An 18,587-nucleotide genomic window follows, 5' to 3' on the forward strand; every position below is an offset into this window, starting at 1 on the left:
TTGACAACATTACACAATGAATACTTTTTCAAACTAAATTAAATTTTATATTTCTGTACGAATTTCAGACTTCTACAGGGCTTACAAATCTACTTCAAGGGCAAGCAAGGAAACTAGTGTGAAAAAGCAATGCTTTTAAGTTCTAGCGCACTATGCTTCTAAAAGCATAGACATTTAACACTATCCATAACTACTTTTATTTTTATAAACTACATATATTTTCATATCTTTTAATCCAATCTTCTGAGGACCCCTCATCCTTTCCATAATTAAGTTGAACTGAAACAGAAGCTAGGAGTATAGTTTAAAAAAAAAAAAAAAGACAGGATCTACAACAAGGTGTTAATATAAGGGAGTTTTAAAATAAAACTACGATCCGACATTGACTTCTAGACTATCTGGAGCTTACCACAAGTTATTTACATTAGGCCATTCAGTAACTATTAGAAAATAACCTACAATTGCTAAAGAATACATAATTTAAATAGATTTGAGTTAAACTTATTTAAAAGTGATATTATGAACATTGTTCAAGCCAATATTTTAAAAAATCCCATAATTATTTCAGTTCCTGTATTACTTATATAAGTGAAATTACTTCTGAAGGATTAATAAATGCTTCCAAAACAAACAAACAAAACATAACTAGTAGATCATTTTAACAAATCAAAATGTAAAACCAAAACAAAAAAAAATCAACACATATTTAAAGATATCACCTCACAGGACTGCTTGCTCTCCATTATCTTTAATATACAGTCTTTCAGTGCATGGTGAACAAAACGTGTTGCTGTGGCTTTCATATACTGCTCCATAAGTGTACTTGCTAAAGTGGTGGCACGAAACAAAGTAGTAGCTTCATCTGGAAAAATAAAGAAAAGAGAAAAAAAATAAGATGAAACTGAAAAGTTGAGAAAAGGAGACAAAAAAAGCAGAGGAAAAGTATGTTGTGTTCAGTTTGATATGCCCCTTAGTTAATGGAGGAAACAGAAATGAAGACATGGGAGCCCTTCCCTCCCCAGAGTTCCAGTAAATGTTAGTGTAATTAGTACAGTACCTTCCATGCTTATTTCCTTGTCATTTAGTGTTCGTAACAATAGTGACTCAAGCTTTTCATGAAGAAAAATCTTCAATAAAATGCCAGCCAAGAGTGTTCTATTCTGTCCACAAACATGTGATAAGGCATAGACTACATGCAACTCTTTCTGAAGTATGAGCTGAAAGAAAAACAAAATAATGTTCAGAAACTTCTAACATAACAGCTTTGGAAAAATGGATATTATACAACTATAGTGACATACAGATATCACTACAAATACTACTTAATGTATATTAGTGTTACTGAAATCTCTCTCAAACAGAGAAAATTAATTTTGACATAAACTGGGAAAACAAACTTAATACCTCTTTAAACTCACTATACTCCTCTTCTGGCATGATCTTCTCCATAGAATATCGTACTCGAACACGCAAAGATCCTGGCTCAATACCCTTTAGTGGTATATGGGAACTGAGTTGAAACCACTCATCTGTTGCATGTCCTTTCTGTAATCGGCTTAATTGGCAACGCATAAACACTTCAGGAAAAAAAGCATTAAGTAGGTTATTTTCAGCAAACAGTGATAGAATTGAATTATAAAGTTTATTTTCAGCACATCATCTTGTTTCATCAAAAGAGTATTAATAAAGTAATCAAAATTTGTGCCATCAAATATATTAACAGATTATCCCTTAGATGATTTAGCACTCTTGTAAACTGAAGATGAAATATCACAGAATCACAGAATAGTCTAGGTTGGAAGAGACCTCCAAGATCACCGAGTCCAACCTCTGACCTAACGCTAACAAATCTTCCACTAAACCATATCCCTAAGCTCTACATCTAAACATCTTTTAAAGACCTCCAGGGATGGTGACTCGACCACTTCCCTGGGCAGCCTATTCCAGTGACTAACAACCCGTTCAGTAAAGTTCTTCCTAATATCCAACCTAAACCTCCCCTGGTGCAACTTGAGCCCATTCCCCCTCGTCCTGTCACCAGGCACGTGGGAGAATAGACCAACCGCCACCTCGCTACAGCCTCCCTTCAGGTACCTGTAGAGTGCAATATATAAAACATGTTGTAAATAATGTATACACATACATTCCTAAATGCAACAGATATTAATATAGTTTTCTTTGTAACACCCAAATAGTGGAAAAAGTAAACACAAAACACCCCCACAAAAAGCCAAACAACACAAAACTACCTAACAAACCTAGGCAGAAATCAGAAAATTAAAACAGGTAGTGTGATTAGAATGCACTGCATTCTTTAAAGCCTTGGGCTCATACTTCCATCAGTTCTGATCTTGAACCACTTTGTTACTATTTTAACTTATTTATTATTAGCATTACTACATTTTTCCCAAATGTTGCCATATGTATTTCTTTAATACTTTGGAAATCCCAGGTTAAGGCTGTAACAGTGTAGGCAAGACATATAAAAAAGCATTCCCAGACAGCTTACTGCCCAAATAATGACAGAAATCAACCCAAGAATGACAAAATCTTTAATTCACTTTTTTTTTTTTTTTTTGTGGTGTTGGTACCTAAAGTTACCAAGCAATAACCTGCATAAGCCTATTCAACCATAACTGAAAGTCTGCTCTGACAGCTAAGTAGTAAGCTGCAGCAGTCAGATCACTGACCATTCTAAAATAAGCACCTGCTCTCCTGAACTGAGTTATTTCACATGGAAAGGGTCCAGAGACAAAGCTTGCAGAGACAACATTCTACCTATGAAATACCCACAGTGTTTCAAGAGGGGATACATAGTTTGTGTTCCACATTTAGCCTGTCATTTAGCCATGTTAGACTGTCTGGAAGTTCCAAGCAAGCACCCTTTTTCTGCGTCTCATAATGTGATCTACTTTTACTGAAGTCCCTCACATAAAAATAAATACAAAATTAAATAATAATGGAAAAACACATACCATACAACACCCCCCCCCCAAAGAACAACCAAAAAACCCATAACACCTCACACCAACCACATCACATTTATTTTTCACTTTTCTACAAAGCCTTGCAGAAACGAACAATTCTAGTAGACTTTCCACTGTCACGATTCTACGATATATGTTGAGACATCGTTTGCATAATCAGATAATGGAACAGAATAACATCACATTTATAATAGACTCTTCATATTTCATATTCTTTGGAGTCCATGTACTGATAAGGTAACACATTCAAGTCAGTCGAGTAGCGGGTAAACAAATTCATTATCTGCTACTTATCACAAGTGTGGATAGGACTGTCTTTAGACCAGATTAAAAAAAAAAATGACTTTCCCAGAATATTTCTTCAGAGCAAAGCTCGTGTCCACAACAGAGCAATGCACTTCCTTCCTGTTTTGCTTGCACGTATAAGTCATGTATCTCATTCACAGGAATAGTGAAATGATACACAATTTAGAATAATCTGATGATTTAATTTTTCCCGTGGTTATATAGTATACTTACTAGCGATAATACAAATCCTATGATCTTGCTTTGATCTTAAAAAATCAAAACAGAAATATTGATATATGGATTGCAGAATAGTAGTTATAATTTATATTCAAAGACTTTAAAGGAACACTTTCTCCTACTTAGCAAATTATGTTGAATCATTAGGTTACATTCATTAAGAGACTGCCAGTAGTTGAAAATTTAAGGACATTTACACTTTGCACATTACAAATAGAAAAATAAATGTTCAGAAAAACATCAGTAGTTGATCCCTTCTCTCCAAGCACAGTTAAGAACTATATACAACAATCTTGATCCAAGAATCAGAATATTTTAAATTATTAACATTAGCACAAAAAAGAAAATAAAAGCACTTGGAAAAAATCTTGGAAGGGAGAGGTGTCTGCACTGCAGGCAACAAGAGAGAAAGTAAAGGGTTGAAGTTACACAATACCTTGAATAAAAGAAAGCCTAAAAAAACACATTGTGTGGTTGAGAAAGCTTTTTTTTTTCTTCTTGAAAGCTGGTAAGTCTTAACATCTTTTTAAGAGTTTGTTGGAATAGAAGAATAGAAACAAAACAACTGAAGAAGCTGTATAGACAACAGGAGGAAAGTAAATTCTTGGGAACATCTTTAAGAGGCAGAAGGAAACACCATCCTTTTTGATTCAAAGTGATGATACTGAGGTAACTTTATTTATAAGCTCAAGAGTGGTACATGGAAGGTACACAAGATGACGTAGAACCAAGGTGGGGATACGACATAGGACTGAGACAACTTTTGTTCTATAGACTGCTGAGTTGGATTTTTTGTTTGTTTTTAAGTAAGGAAAGTACTACCTTTCCTCCCTCTTTCTGACTGGAAGCAACAAAGTCTGAAAAAGGACAACAAATTCTACACAGTAAGGTTTGAAACAGATTAACTTAGTGAAAATTTACATCTTATAGGGCAGATTAATTTTGACGGCTTCTCTTTTCTCTTGTTTTTGGATATTTTTGTAAACACTGTCACAGTATAGCAGAATAGGTATTCTGGAATAGAGCTACAAAAGCCATCAGATATACAGAATTGGATTATTGTGCATTTTACTACTAAAAATATGCAAGTTATTGTGCAAAAATAAATGCAGTCAGTAACATATTCAAAACAAAATATACAGCTGTATGGTAACCACAGAACATACTTAATTGCTTTGTAACCATATTTGAAAAGAGCAATGAAAATTGCACACAGTATCCATTTTTGCAATACATATTCTTCATTTACAGAAAAATACTTACATATATCTGGATCTTTACTTTTCTTTGTTTTGTTACTAAGACTTATCTCAAATCTATTAATATCAGATGAAAGATCACTAGGAGAAAAGACAGAAAGCCTTAATTAATATTATACTTCTCCAACTTTTAATCTTATTCTAAAAGTTATTTAAACCTGAGTTCTCATGATCAGCAAGACATTTATATTAACAAAGATATTTAGTTGCATACATAAAATTCTACCCATGCATTTGTGACTGAAAGATAGCAGCTATACAGCCATGCATGCAGTATTTTTAAAAAAGCTTATGAAAAACAGTAGAGTGTAAAGAATCTTGAAAGCTGCACTGCATTTGAGTGAAATTCAGGAATTCAACAGGAAAGACTTACTCAAAGACAAATTCTTCTGACCATACGGGGTTCTGCCCTTCCCTGATATGTGTTTTTGCTACCTGGACACTGTTCAGGTAGATGTTACAATACGGATTAGTAAAATGTTTTACTGGGAGTGTATGAGCTTCTTCTACATGCAAAATAAGACTGCTGACCTAAAGAAAATACACAAAAATTATTTCTAAATAAATAAAACAAACAAATAAACAAACAAACAATTTCCAGAAAATTTCCAGAAAATGAAAAGCAATCTCTGAAATCACTTACATTAAATGTTTTAAGCAGTCTTTTATTTTACAAACTTCTGAATTGCATACAGTTCATAGATTAATCTGACATCTACTAATATCAGCTCAAGTCAAATTAGACAAATACAGGAAATATCACACTTGAAAGGGTCAACATTCCATTTAAATTCAAATATTTAGTAACAGACGTTTCAAAGGACAGTTCAAGAAACATTGAAAAGATCTTCATATAACAATTCAGAATAAAGTTTCCTTAAAGTCCCTTAGAAAACAGATTACGACATAAACTTAGCACTGTTTAGCAGACACGGACCAAATGACGTCCATAGGTCCCTTCCAACTTAAACCACTCTGTGAAACACTGGAGACTTATTTTCCTTTATACTTTGGAGAACGTGCAAACAAACTAATTCACGTAGCATCTGCTTCCCTTTCTGAAGAATACCCCCCCCCCCCCAATGGCATAGGGCTTGAAACCTTGAAACCTCAAGAGGCATGGAATCTTGTTGAAGTGACAGAATGCTTGAAGAAAGGATGCCTATATATCAGAGGCACAATTTTTTGGCATTGTGCTGGGACCTGGCCTACCCCTACTGATCTTCTGGCACTTGCTTGAAGGGCTCGAGAGGGTCTCTGGATCTGAAGACTTATAAATGCATACTGGCTAAGCCAGTGATTTAACCCTCAACTATAACAGTTGCTCCTATAGTCTAGAAGAAACAATGGAAGAAACAATGGAAGTGGAGGTTAACTCAGTTAGCAGGGGAGGAAAAAGCTCCTTCTGAGAGGGAGCAGGATGAAGAATCAGAAGAGACAGCCTGCACTGCAGCAGAGCAACTGCAAGAACAGGAAGGGGATGAGACAGAAATCATAAACGAGTCCTTTGCTTCAGTCTTCACTGCCAGTCAGGCTTCCCACATCTCTTGAATCCCTGAACCTCTAGGTGAGGGTTGGGGGAGCAAAGTCCCTCCCAATGAAAGCAAAGAGCAGGTTCAAGACCACCTGATGAGTCTGAACAGGTACAAATCTGTGGGGCCCGATGACATGCATCCCAGGGTCCTGAGGGAACTGGCTGATGTAGTTGACAAGCCTCTCTCCATCATATTTGAAAAGTCCTGGCAGTCAGGCAAAGTCCCTGGTGACTGGAAAAAGGGAAACATCACTCCCATTTTGGAAAAGGGTAGAAAGGAAGACCCAGGGAACTACAGACTGGTGAGCCTCACCTCCATGCCTGGAAAGATCATGGAACAGATCCTCCTGGAAGCAATGTCAAGGCACGTGCAGGACAAGGAGGTGATCCGAGACAGCCAGCATGGCTTCACCAAGGGCAAATCATGCCTTACCAATCTGGTGGTCTTCTATGATGGAGTGAGATACAACAGAAGGAAGGGATGCCATCCAAAGGGACCTGGACAAGCTTGAGAAGTGGGTCCACATGAACCTAATGAGGTTCAACAAGGCCAAGTGCAAGGTGCTGTACCTGGGTCGGGGGAAACCCGGACGTGAGTACAGACTGGGAGAAGAACACATTGAGAGCAGCCCTGCAGAGAAGGACTTGGGAGTTGTGGTGGACAAAAAGCTTGACATGAGCCAGCAGTGCACGCTTGCAGCCCAGAAGGCCAACTGCATCCTGGGCTGCATCAACAGAGGCATGGCCAGCTGGTTGAGGGAGGCGATTGTCCCCCTCTACTCTGCCCTTGTGAGGTCCCGCTTGGAATACTGTGTCCGGGTCTGGGACCCCCAGCACTAGGATGTGGACCTGTTAGAGAGGGTCCAGAGGAGGGCCACAAAGATGATCAAAGGGCTGGAGCACCTCTGCTATGAAGAAAGGCTGAGAGAACTGGGGCTGTTCAGCCTGAAGAAGAGAAGGCTCCGGGGAGACGTCATTGCAGCCTTTCAGTACTTAAAGGGGGCTCATATAAAAGATGGAGAACAACTTTTTACCTGGTCAGATAATGATAGGACAAGGGGGAAGGGCTTTAAACTAAAAGAGGGGAGATTTAGATTAGAGGTTAGGAGGAAATTCTTCACTCAGAGGGTGGTGAGGCACTGGAACAGGTTGCCCAGAGAGGTTGTGGATGCCTCATCCCTGGAGACATTCAAGGCCAGGCTGGATGCGGCTCTGGGCAGCATGCTCTAGTGGTTGGCAACCCTGCCCAGAGCAGGAGGGTTGGAACTAGATGATCTTTAAGGTCCCTTCCAACCCAAGCCATTCTATGATTCTATGAGTCAGAAACTGCTGCGAGATACGCGAAAAGATTTCAGCCGTTGTCCAGGTGAGTCACCTGGCTGCTCCAGTGCTGGGATAACGGGGCCAGTAGCCAGGAATTAGAACACGGGGAAGCCAAGCAGCTGGGATCCCTCTCTAGGGAAAGGGCCATTGACAAAGTGATTGGAAAAGAGGCACAAGCCCTCAGCCTCTATAGGCGACTCCTGTCAGGCATGAAGGAAAGGTATCCCTTCAAGGAAGATGTTGTATGTCACCCAGGCAAGTGGACAACTATGGAGAGAAGTATCCAGTACCTGAGTGAATTAGCTATGGTGGAGGCGATCTATAGCAACCTGGACAATTATCAGGTATCCAAAGACCCAGATGAAGTCCAGAGCACACGGTCCATGTAGCAGAAGATTGTACAGAGTGCACCATCATCGTACGCAAGTACTCTGGTGATAATGAGACACAGAGGCACCAACAGTGGATGTAGTGGCCAGCCAACTCTGGCATTTAGAAGAGAATCTTTCTTCCTCCCTATGGGCCTGTATCATAGCAAAAAAGAAATCAGCCTTTTTTGCTCAAGGGAAAGGGTATCGTGGGTGCACACCACATGCCACCCTGTGGTTTTAGGTGTGACCACGGGGAGGAAATGAGGAGAGGAAGTGGGATGGTAAATCTACCTTGACACTAGAAGCACGGGTATGTGAGTTGCAAGGAAAAAATCACAAAAGGGTGTTCTTCCAGGATAATTACTGTTCCAGTTTCTACTGGGCAGTTCTCCAGAGCAGATGGGTTGGAGGAAAGGGACAACCAGGTTTATTAGTCTGTGCGGATTCAATGGCCTCACACATCAGACCCACAGGAGTATAAGGCTCTAGTGGACACTGGTGCACAGTGTACCGTAATGCCATCAAGCTATAAAGGGGCAGAACCCATCTGTATTTCTGAAGTGACAGGGGAATCCCAGCAGCTAACTGTATTGGAGGCCAAAGTGAGCCTAACTGGGAATGAGTGGCAAAAGCACTCCACTGTGACTGGCCTGGAGGCCCTGTGCATCCTTCCTATAGGATAGGATAACTTGGGAGAGAGGTTACTGAGGGTAATTCAGGGACCCAGAAGGGTACTGGCAGGCTTTTGGTGTGGTTGCCCTGGGTGCAGAGAAGAGCTCTACCCAGCTGTACAGCTGTCTACCTTTTCCAAACTCTTCTGTTGTGAGGTTGCTGCATGTCAAAGAACAGCAGGTGCCAATTGTTACTATGACAGTGAATCAGTGGCAATAATGCACCGAGATTGCCTGGTTCCCATCCATGAGCTGATTCATTGACTGGGGAGCCCAGGAGTGCTCAGCAAGACTCGCTCACCCTTTAGTAGTCCCATATGTCCAGCATGAAGGTCGGATGGAGAGTGGAGGCTAACAATGGACTATCAAGGCCTGAACAACGTCGAGTGCACCTGTACCATACGTGTATGAACTGAAGTCAAAGTAACTGGATAAATCCACGCTGGAGCGGGTACACCTGTGAAGGGACTGTGGCCTGTGCATAAGCCCATGCCAGAGCAGGTAGACCCCCAAAAGGGACCGTAGCCCACAGAGGATCCATGCTGGAGCAGGGGCAAGGGATGGAGCTCATTGCAGTGTTAAACTCTGTAGCATAGTCCAAAAGGACAAGGGGTGGAGATTGTAATGGATATACATTTAAACTGCTGTAATCCATGATTTGAGTTGTATGTTATAGGAAGTACTGTAACAGGAACCACCCAAACTAATGGAGGATGAGCCTTGGAAGAAGCCAGGCAAGTGCAGCAGCAACCCAACATGAGCAGGCTTTGGTGCCCAATAACTCGACGCAACACATTGCCTCTCCTGTCCTGAGTGACCACCATAACAGATGAGTCAAAGTCACAGACTAAATGAACTCAATGTCCTTTTTATAAACACTTCAATGAGGCCACCCATAGACAAAGGGAATGATATCTGTGTATATGTCAAAGGACAGGAAGGGGGTGGTAATTAATGAGGGTGTATTGTGGATAGTGTGGGACCTGAGCATGATGCAAATGTATGGAATAAGTGGTGGAGATTGTGCTGGCTCTGGCTGGGATGGAGTTAATTATCTTCAAAGCAGCTGATATGGTGCTGTGTTTTAGATTTGTGTTGATAGCACGCCACTGGGCTGGTGCGCCTCTCCTTTGAAGAAAGGCTGAGAGAGCTGGGGCTGTTCAGCCTGAAGAAGAGAAGGCTCTGGGGTGACCTTATTGCAGCTTTTCAATACCTAAAGGGGGCTCATAAAAAAGAAGGAAAACAACTTTTTGCTCATGCAGACAATGCCAGGACAAGGGGGAATGGCTTTAAACTAAAAGAGGGGAGATTTAGATTAGAGGTTAGGAGGAAATTCTTCACTTCACGTTGCCCAGAGAAGTAGTGGATGCCCCATCCTTGGAGGTGTTCAAGACCAGGTTGGATGAGTCCCTGGGCAATCTGATCTAGTGGGTGGCATCCCTGCCCGTGGCAGGGGGATTGGAACTAGATGATCTTTAAGGTCCCTTCCAACCCAAGCCATTCTATGTTAACAAAGAGGAATTCACTCCGGTTGGTTTAACAAAGGCACTGCATAACTCCAAGAAAGTACGTACGCGCAGGATTTGCTATTGTTGAAAGTAAAGTTCTGAGATCAGCATCATTTTATAACAAAGAGACAATTCCCCCCCCCCCCATTATTTATGTAGCTTCACCTGACGTAGACGTTTATTGGATTTCCCTGGATTGTTTTTTCTTAAACTGCAAAACATCTGCAGAGCCTTCATCCAGTCCTAAGAGAGAAAGGCACAGAACAGCGTAACAAGAAGTCAGACTCACCTTCTTGCACTAGAACAGACATGTCTAAAAAATAAAAATATATTGAAGTATCTGAAGTTTTCTTTAGATTGAAAAAAAAACAACTCGTATGTAGTTCAAATTATGAAAATTTGAATATTAAAGCGAAATTCATCTTTATTCAGCAAAACTAAAGAAAGTATTTACAAAACTGATTCTCTTTTAGAAATATCAAGCATTGCTAATGGATATACAGTGTGACCTTTACCAATATTCAAAATTAGTGATATCACATTAAATTAAAATCAGTATATAAAATGAAGCAAGACTTGGGTGCTTCTGAGAAAATAACAGTTGACAAGTCAAACTGTTCTGATCATTCTCTCGTCGATTTCTGTATCACAGTCATATTTTACTGCATATGCTTCAAACAAAAACCAAAGCAGCATTAACAGAGAAACAGTGAAAATTATAACCTACACCCCCATTCTCTCCGCTCACAAATGCAGAGAGCAGAGTGGATATTTTGTAAGGTAGAAGATATGCTATAGCCTCATTTTTATGTTTTCATCCCCCACCCCCAAATTTTGTAAGTTTTTCCAAAGCACAAAATTTAGGCTTTGAGTAACATTCATAAAGGTGTAGTAGTTCAAAGATCTGCTGCCTACTCAAAGTACAATTTAATAATGTCATTAAAGAAAAAAAAAAAAAAAAGACATTTTCAGTCTTATCCTTTACATTACCTTCCACATTTTAAAAATACAGGTACATTCTATATTGGAGCTATTCTCAGGTAAATCACTTTGTGAGTGAAGTTTTAGCTTTCAGAACCTTCCACAAAAGGAAGAACTCTCAACTACGCATTTTTTTGTAGCTTGTTTCCTTATCCAAATAAGGAAAAGCAATTGAAGACCCACAGAACCTCCTAAATACTCTAAATTAATATAAATATTTCCTAGATATATACTCCTCTTTATTCCCCCTCCTAACAAGAAAACTTATCCCCTTAAATTCCAAAGTTTACACTAGTATGACTAATGCACCATGTCATGTACAGTGACGCTAGTATATGAGGCTACACTTCACATTACATTCACTAATGTTTTGTACAAACATCAAAGACATCATGCAATCCATTGGACAGCTGCTTTGATATTTACCACATTATATGAAAACTAGCAAGTTTTCCTTAATATACCAACAAAACTATTCTTCCATGAAATTTTACAAGGTACAGACAACTGAAACTTCTGAAATCAGAAGCATCTGTAAAACATTTGACTTGCCTTAACAAGAATAATTTTATAAATGAAATCCCAGTATTCTGTATAAATGCAGTGAACAGCTTAAATGTTAAGCAAGTCTAACCCAAAAGCAGATTATACTGAACGTTCAGAAAACAGGACAGAATATTCTGCCTACTGTACGTTCTTAAATAAAATCAAATGCAAAGGTTAACTTCTAACACAGGTTTATTTCAGAGCCATGGAATACCAAAACAACTTAATGATTAAGAACATTATCACATCTTACATACATTCTTCTGTTGGTGGGTAACTTTTAGAGAATTAGGCTCCACTCCTACAATTTTTAATCTGCAAACATTAATTGCTAGAGAGCTAATAACTAAATGATACTAATTAAAAAATAAATAAATCTTACTTTTCATGCAAAATCAGTGCCCAAGAATATAAACAACCACCAATTTATGGTCAGGACAAATAACTGTAAAATGCTCAACAAATTTTGATCATTGGACATACCTGCATCACCATTTTTGTTCACATCAAGAAGCACTCTTGAAGGAAAACTCCCCACTTACCATGCTTTGGTTCATAACATAGAAGATTCTTGGAGAGCAAACATTTTTTTTTTTGGACTGAACTACTCCAAAAGATATTATCCAGATATATTGTAGGGAAACTAATGAGAGTTCGGTACATGAGACCAGACTAAAACTTGTCCAAAGTAAAATCCCTAAAGCTACATTCTCAGCACCAACAATTTCCAGATCTGCTTCTATTGCATGGTAATATTTGTTAATGTAGACATAGCCAACATCTGTGGTACGCATGCTTTCTATTACAGAAGGGTAATATTAAACATTACAAGACAAAAAAAAAATGCTTTTAAAATTATATTTATCAACAAAAACTCTCACCTGTGTTTGTTCTGGAGTTTCTCCTGCAAAGTAAAAGATGTAATGCTCTTCACTGAAGTGCTGAACTACTATCTGAAAACAGTTTGGCCTTAATAAAGGAACAAAACCCATAAGGTTTATTAATCTTTGTAGTATTGACAAATGCCTCCATTTCTTGATATCTGCCAAATCAAAGTTCACACTGAACTAATACATTTCTGCTGTTTGACTGTAAGGAGCATTGAACATAGAGTAGTTTCAACCCCCCAATTTAGCTTTCCAATACCTAGCAACAAAATAATGCAGATCTTTTGGAACTGACAAAATTCTTGATCTTGTCAATTTTTGGTTCAATAGGATTAAAACCCTCAATAGAGTTGCTTCATAATCTTTTTAATGCCTGTAATACAAAATGGGGAACAATTAATACGCAATATTGAAAAATGACAATGCAAGAGCCCAAATCATTATTACACACAAGACAATCTTAAGACTAAGTTCTAAAATTTGTTACTACAATTTGTTTATGAACAGTTGCTAGCAATCAAGTTGCCATGGCTTAACGAGTTACCATTAATCAGTTAAATCTGTCTACATACACTCTTGCAATCTACACCAACTACGGAATAAAACACAATATAAACTAAGTCACAATGCTTACATTTCACAATCAGAAAACAACAACAACAACAACAACAAATAAACAACAACAACAAAAAAACCCACCTTGTTCATTACTGACATATTGTCCATGTACCGTACATACCTCAAACTAGCAGTTAACTGCCCTGCTGCATGTACAAGAATTAAAAAATCAGTGTCGTACCTGCCAAATAAACTGTCATGTACTCCATAGATGGAACACACACTAAGGTCTATTAATCCTTTAGGTTTTGTGGCTCGTTTTTCACTTTCAAAATAAATAAGATGGGCATCATTTCCCTCCAATATGAAGTACAAGTTTTTCCATCTCTTCCCCTTACCTGTAGAAAAGCAAGTAGGAAGTTACAATATTGTTTTAAAGAAAACATAAATTTTGTAAATGAAGAAAAAAGAGGGCAGTAAGATTTTTGTCAAAATACAAACAGAAAAACAACATACAGTTACCCATGCTTAAGCAATAATATCAGTATGCATATTCAATTTTCTGCAACATCTAGCTAAAAACAGACCCTCTTCACATGTTCAGGTACAATTGTAGATGGTTCTCTAAACATTTTAATTAATCTCAACAGGATTAAGCAAGTGCACGAGCTGCCCAGACAACTCCATTCATATCAATGAGAAGACTGTCTATGCAGTTCGCAAATAATGTGTGATGCTGTAAACAATCCAAATTAATAAAGCTATTTTAAATTAAGAAACAGATTTCTCCTGACATGAGAAAATTATTCCTAAACTCTTATCAACTGATCAGCATAACAAATTGCATCACGATATCTTAAAACCGTATCGCTACAGAATAGAAATAGGAACATAATATACACATACTTGAATAAGAACCAAACCTGAACCCAAACACACCTATATCCAAGAATTTGGCCAGTTCCACGTTTCAGAGAAAAACATAAAAACATAAGACACAGTACCTTTTAGAAAAGCAATCAGTAGTAATTTTCAACTTGATCATCATAGATCTACCACATACCTTCATAAACAAGCACTAGTACTCACAGTTTTGGAAAACCTACTTTAACATCTAGTCATACTCTACTAGATGGAAGAGTGATTTTTATTAAATTTTTGTTCTATATGCAGGTACGTGTCTCTCTCCATACCTATTTAGTACTCCTGCTTGCACATTTAAAGTATCTCAGTATCCCTTTTAGCTAAAATTTTATTTATTTATTTTTAAAAAGTTTATTCTCAGCTAATTCCTCAACTCTACCACAGCCCTCTACATCTTATCTCAGAATTAACACTCTCAAGAGAAGAGGTGCTTTCCTTGCTTTATTCAGAGGATCTAGTTTTTATTTCCTTTGAATGCATCTTTTATATTTGACTATATCTAAGCACTTGCCTTCTTTCTCACTTTTGCTCGCTATCCAGAGCATTATCTGGAACTTATTGTTTTAGTTATGGTCTTCGTCATTTCTAGAAACATTATTATTATTTTTTATGTTTATTTTTTTAAATGTTTGTTTTATTGCTGATCGTTAAAATCAGCTTTAGCGGAAACAAACAAACAAACTAAAACCATGATACTTGGTAAGGGACTTGCTTCCTTGGAACTCCAAAACCTTATTCAATGGCAATTCTTCAAGGATATCTTGGGATGGGTCAGGCAGCTTTTAATCCAATTACTGTACATTATGCTGACTGTGTCAGTGTTAGACAGAACTTTAATAGTTCTGTCTATACAGAACTACTACTACTAAGTTCTGTCTATACAGAACTACCCAGAATACACATATTACCTAACTTGGAATAACAAAATTAAACCAGCTCTGGTCTCCAATGAACGTACTGGTTTACATTAATCTAGCTCTCTAACTCATGCCATCAGCTTAAGTTTAAATGAATTGCATACTAAGTATGAATACATTTTATAAAAGTATACTTCATTTAATGAGTTTGAATATTACCTTTGATGAAAGGCACTTAGTTTTTGTGCTTCTCTCTGATGTTTTTTCAGCAAGAACTGCCAATCAACTTTATATTAAGTGTCATTTTATGTATTATGCATTTCTATTGATGAATTTAAGGAAAAAGAACCTTATACCTTTTAAAGGCTTTCTATAACCTTTTGCTCACTTCAGTTTTGCCTCCACTAGGTACCAGTGCTACACAAAGCATGCATCCAAATGTGCTTTTTTTTTTTTAAGAGAAACATTTTATAGAAGCAACAGAACTCACTTTTTTTTAGAAGATAACCTTTTTTGACAATATTTTTATAAAAAGCATCCTTTGTTTTGCGACGAATTGTATTGTAGATTTCTTTTCCATCCACCGTATTATTAAGCACTTGTTCTTGATGCTGGTAAATAAGGGAGAAATCAGCAGTTGTTTTTTTGTCTGTTTGTTTAAAGCTCAGGAATCAACTGTGAAACATTTAAACACTATGAAGCTGCAACCAAAAATATTATTGAACACTACCAATCTTTTATTATTGTTCTCTTACGTTTTAACAAACCAATGTAATTTAATACAATACCTTTATAAATAAATTCAAATAGAATAAATTCAAATAGAAAATGTAATATGACTATTTCTTGTGGAATGATTAGACCAGAATAAACCTTATTTTTCTTATAAAATACAGACCGATGTTTACAAAGTAGCATCTGTATTTATTTAACATTAAATAGAAAGCATCACCTTTCACAGTGATTTATATAAAATTTACATAAGTCTTTAAAGGTTATCGAGCTTCTGGCTGTCTTCTATTAAAACTTTTGGGAATGAGTAATTAAGGATAAACTCTGAAGCAACAAGAATGGTGCAGATCTAAATTAGAACAGCGATTTATACAAGAAGTTGTGCAGTCCCTCACTAACCTTATTTGCACTCATGTCCTAAATGAGTAACATTCTAACAGAAAACAATAGGAGAAAGCAGAAAGACAGGATAAATTCATATAGAAAGCTAAAATCTGGAAATGTAAATATCAAGTTAGAACAGCCAAAAGCCAAGCCAAGTTTGACCTTACTACGTCAGCTGATCAACAAAAGATCTTTAGCTGTAAGAAAACATGAAAAGTAAGACTGTTAAGCACTGAGAACTATATTGAGATGAAGTGATACATGCACTGGCCCCATACTAAATACTCTTTTCTCTCTGCTCCCCCCATATGCCTATAAGAATTATGGTTTTGAATAACAAAGACAAGATGAAAAACACTTTAGTAACAGGAAGAACAGGACTAAAAATTGAAACAATATCCAAATTTTCATGAACTCAAGATAACCTCTACAACTATGAAGGAAATAATGCGCAAAACAGCATATGTAGTTACTAATGTTTTAAAGTAAATTGCTAGCTGATAGTATAAAACAATATAATATAATGTGGCTATAATAAAGACACCTAATATTCTAGGATATATCTGGTAAGTATTCCCACAGAAAAAGGCATCTTTGATGACATGGCATTCTGAGCTGTTCTGGTCCATCACATTCAGGAAACATGAACTTGCACTAGATTTTGTGTTATCAGGGCAACTACAAGAATGGTATGAAGAGATGAAAAGCATATTTGGTATGCTCAGATTAGTGAGCAAAGGGATAATACAAGAAATGCCCTTTTATTAATGCAATGGATACAACACAAGTGTTCCAGAACATGCCCTGCAATCCCAGCTTTCTGTGCATATAGGTTTCTCTGGAGGAAGAAAGATGTCAGACACAGCCCAACATGGGATTAAGGCACAGAATGGTATAAACAGGAACCAGAGCTATTTACACCTCAGAGCACAGACCAAGCTTACCATTATGTTCTATTGACTATAAGCCAACCTTAGATGAGTGAATACATAGGTTAAAATGAAATGAGCACACAAGCTCAAAACAAAAATTCAGGTGAATATGATGCTGTTTATCATCAATACTTCTCCTGTGATTCAGTTATTATAAATATTTGGTGATGATTAAGTCAATGTCTTCAACAACAAATGCTCAGAGATGAAATTTTACCTGCATTGGAACAGGATCTTTAAGGTAATATCCTTCAACAATTTGTTCTTTCCTATAATGTTCAATGATCTCATCAATACTGTTCAAATAAGAAAAATAAGATTTAAATGTTAAATTGGTTAGTTTTTCCTCTGCATGAGAATTTGCTTTTCCATGTAATCACACTAAGCTTCACAATTTTTTAATAAAAATCAAGTGTTAAACTTCATAATCTTGTTTGCAGCAATGACAATTTAGTAATACATTGAAGTCATGAAAATTAACAGACTGTATTCATAATCTATTAATCCTAAACTCTGCAGGACATTTTCAATCAGATGTTGAAAATGCCAAATGAGTAGACTACCTTTTCAACATTCAGTTAATGCATAGACATTTCCAGCTTTCCAACCAGGCTGACAATTGCTATTTTATTGGCAATAATTTCCAAAGTCCTTGAGTAAACTAGGGAAAAGGAATGGGAGATGCTTCAAATTATGCAAAGCAATTTCTTTTTTGGACAGGAGTGGGGAAATATAAAAGTTTTGTAGCATGGATTATGCAATTTACACTTCAAAATCACTGAGCTTTCATGTTAAATCATGTTACTCAGTCAGTAGCACTCCTCTACAGAAGGAGCTTGCATTTTAATTGCCAGAATCAGAGTGAAATTGAATTTTGAAAGATCAGGAGAGAAACAGTGACAGATGCAAGCTAATTCAATTTATTTTTCTGTTGTTCAAACTTATTTTTGCAGTTATTGAAAGTTACACTGTAATAAAGAAGGGCAACGTTAATATCAACACAGATGAATCATTCATATATAAAATATGAACCTGAAAATAAAGAACTAAGTAATTAAGCAAGGAACAAAACTATACTGAAAGCATTTTCTCACTTTATATATATATATATATACTGTTAGCTATGTGTGCAAATGTAATCCATAAGACACGTGATGAGATCTTTGCCCTATTACAAGTGGATAAAGTTGTGTTCAAAGATATGTGAAACTGTAAAAAGATCGTGAAAACATTTAAACAAAACAATAGAAAGACATTTTCGTTTGCTTTTCTTTATCCAACTAGTGCATGCTTGATCAATCTTTGAATCTTCCCATGAATGTTTTTATTTTTCAGGTTTGTAAAGTGACTTGAATTTCTCTTTCAGTATTACTAAAATCTAATTTCAAATTTTATTTATATGCAATGTGCACATGCCATTTTCTGCATAAAAAAATTAGACTTTACCACATCGCATAAAATAATGACTAATTGAATTTTGCATGTTGAACAGCTATTGCCAGCATCTTGTTATGAGGGCAATCATCAATAAAGCAACTTTTTTTTCCCTGTTCATCAAATCAAGATACCTTGACTGTCACTGTCTACTTCCATGGTTAAAAATACCTC

General features: G+C 37.0%; 2 protein-coding genes across 2 annotated transcripts in view; one reads left to right on the forward strand and one right to left on the reverse strand.

Annotated features, from left to right (window-relative positions):
* LOC118155643 (ras GTPase-activating protein 1-like) overlaps positions 1–13,534 on the reverse strand; it is a 36,984-nt gene extending 23,450 nt beyond the window's left edge. The window contains exons 1-7 of the mRNA XM_035309029.1: positions 12,587–13,534; positions 10,344–10,421; positions 5,145–5,302; positions 4,776–4,852; positions 1,405–1,577; positions 1,058–1,217; positions 720–862 (exon numbers count right to left, since the gene is read on the reverse strand). Coding sequence (XP_035164920.1) covers positions 720–862; positions 1,058–1,217; positions 1,405–1,577; positions 4,776–4,852; positions 5,145–5,302; positions 10,344–10,421; positions 12,587–12,697 — 900 coding nt within the window. The 5' untranslated portion in view covers positions 12,698–13,534. The remainder of the gene's footprint in view (positions 1–719; positions 863–1,057; positions 1,218–1,404; positions 1,578–4,775; positions 4,853–5,144; positions 5,303–10,343; positions 10,422–12,586) is intronic.
* LOC118155650 (ras GTPase-activating protein 1-like) overlaps positions 1–18,587 on the forward strand; it is a 113,386-nt gene that overhangs the window by 75,216 nt on the left and 19,583 nt on the right. The gene's annotated exons all lie outside the window — the stretch shown is intronic.

The sequence above is a fragment of the Oxyura jamaicensis genome, chromosome W (genome assembly GCF_011077185.1).
Source record: "Oxyura jamaicensis isolate SHBP4307 breed ruddy duck chromosome W, BPBGC_Ojam_1.0, whole genome shotgun sequence".
Lineage (NCBI taxonomy): Eukaryota > Metazoa > Chordata > Aves > Anseriformes > Anatidae > Oxyura > Oxyura jamaicensis.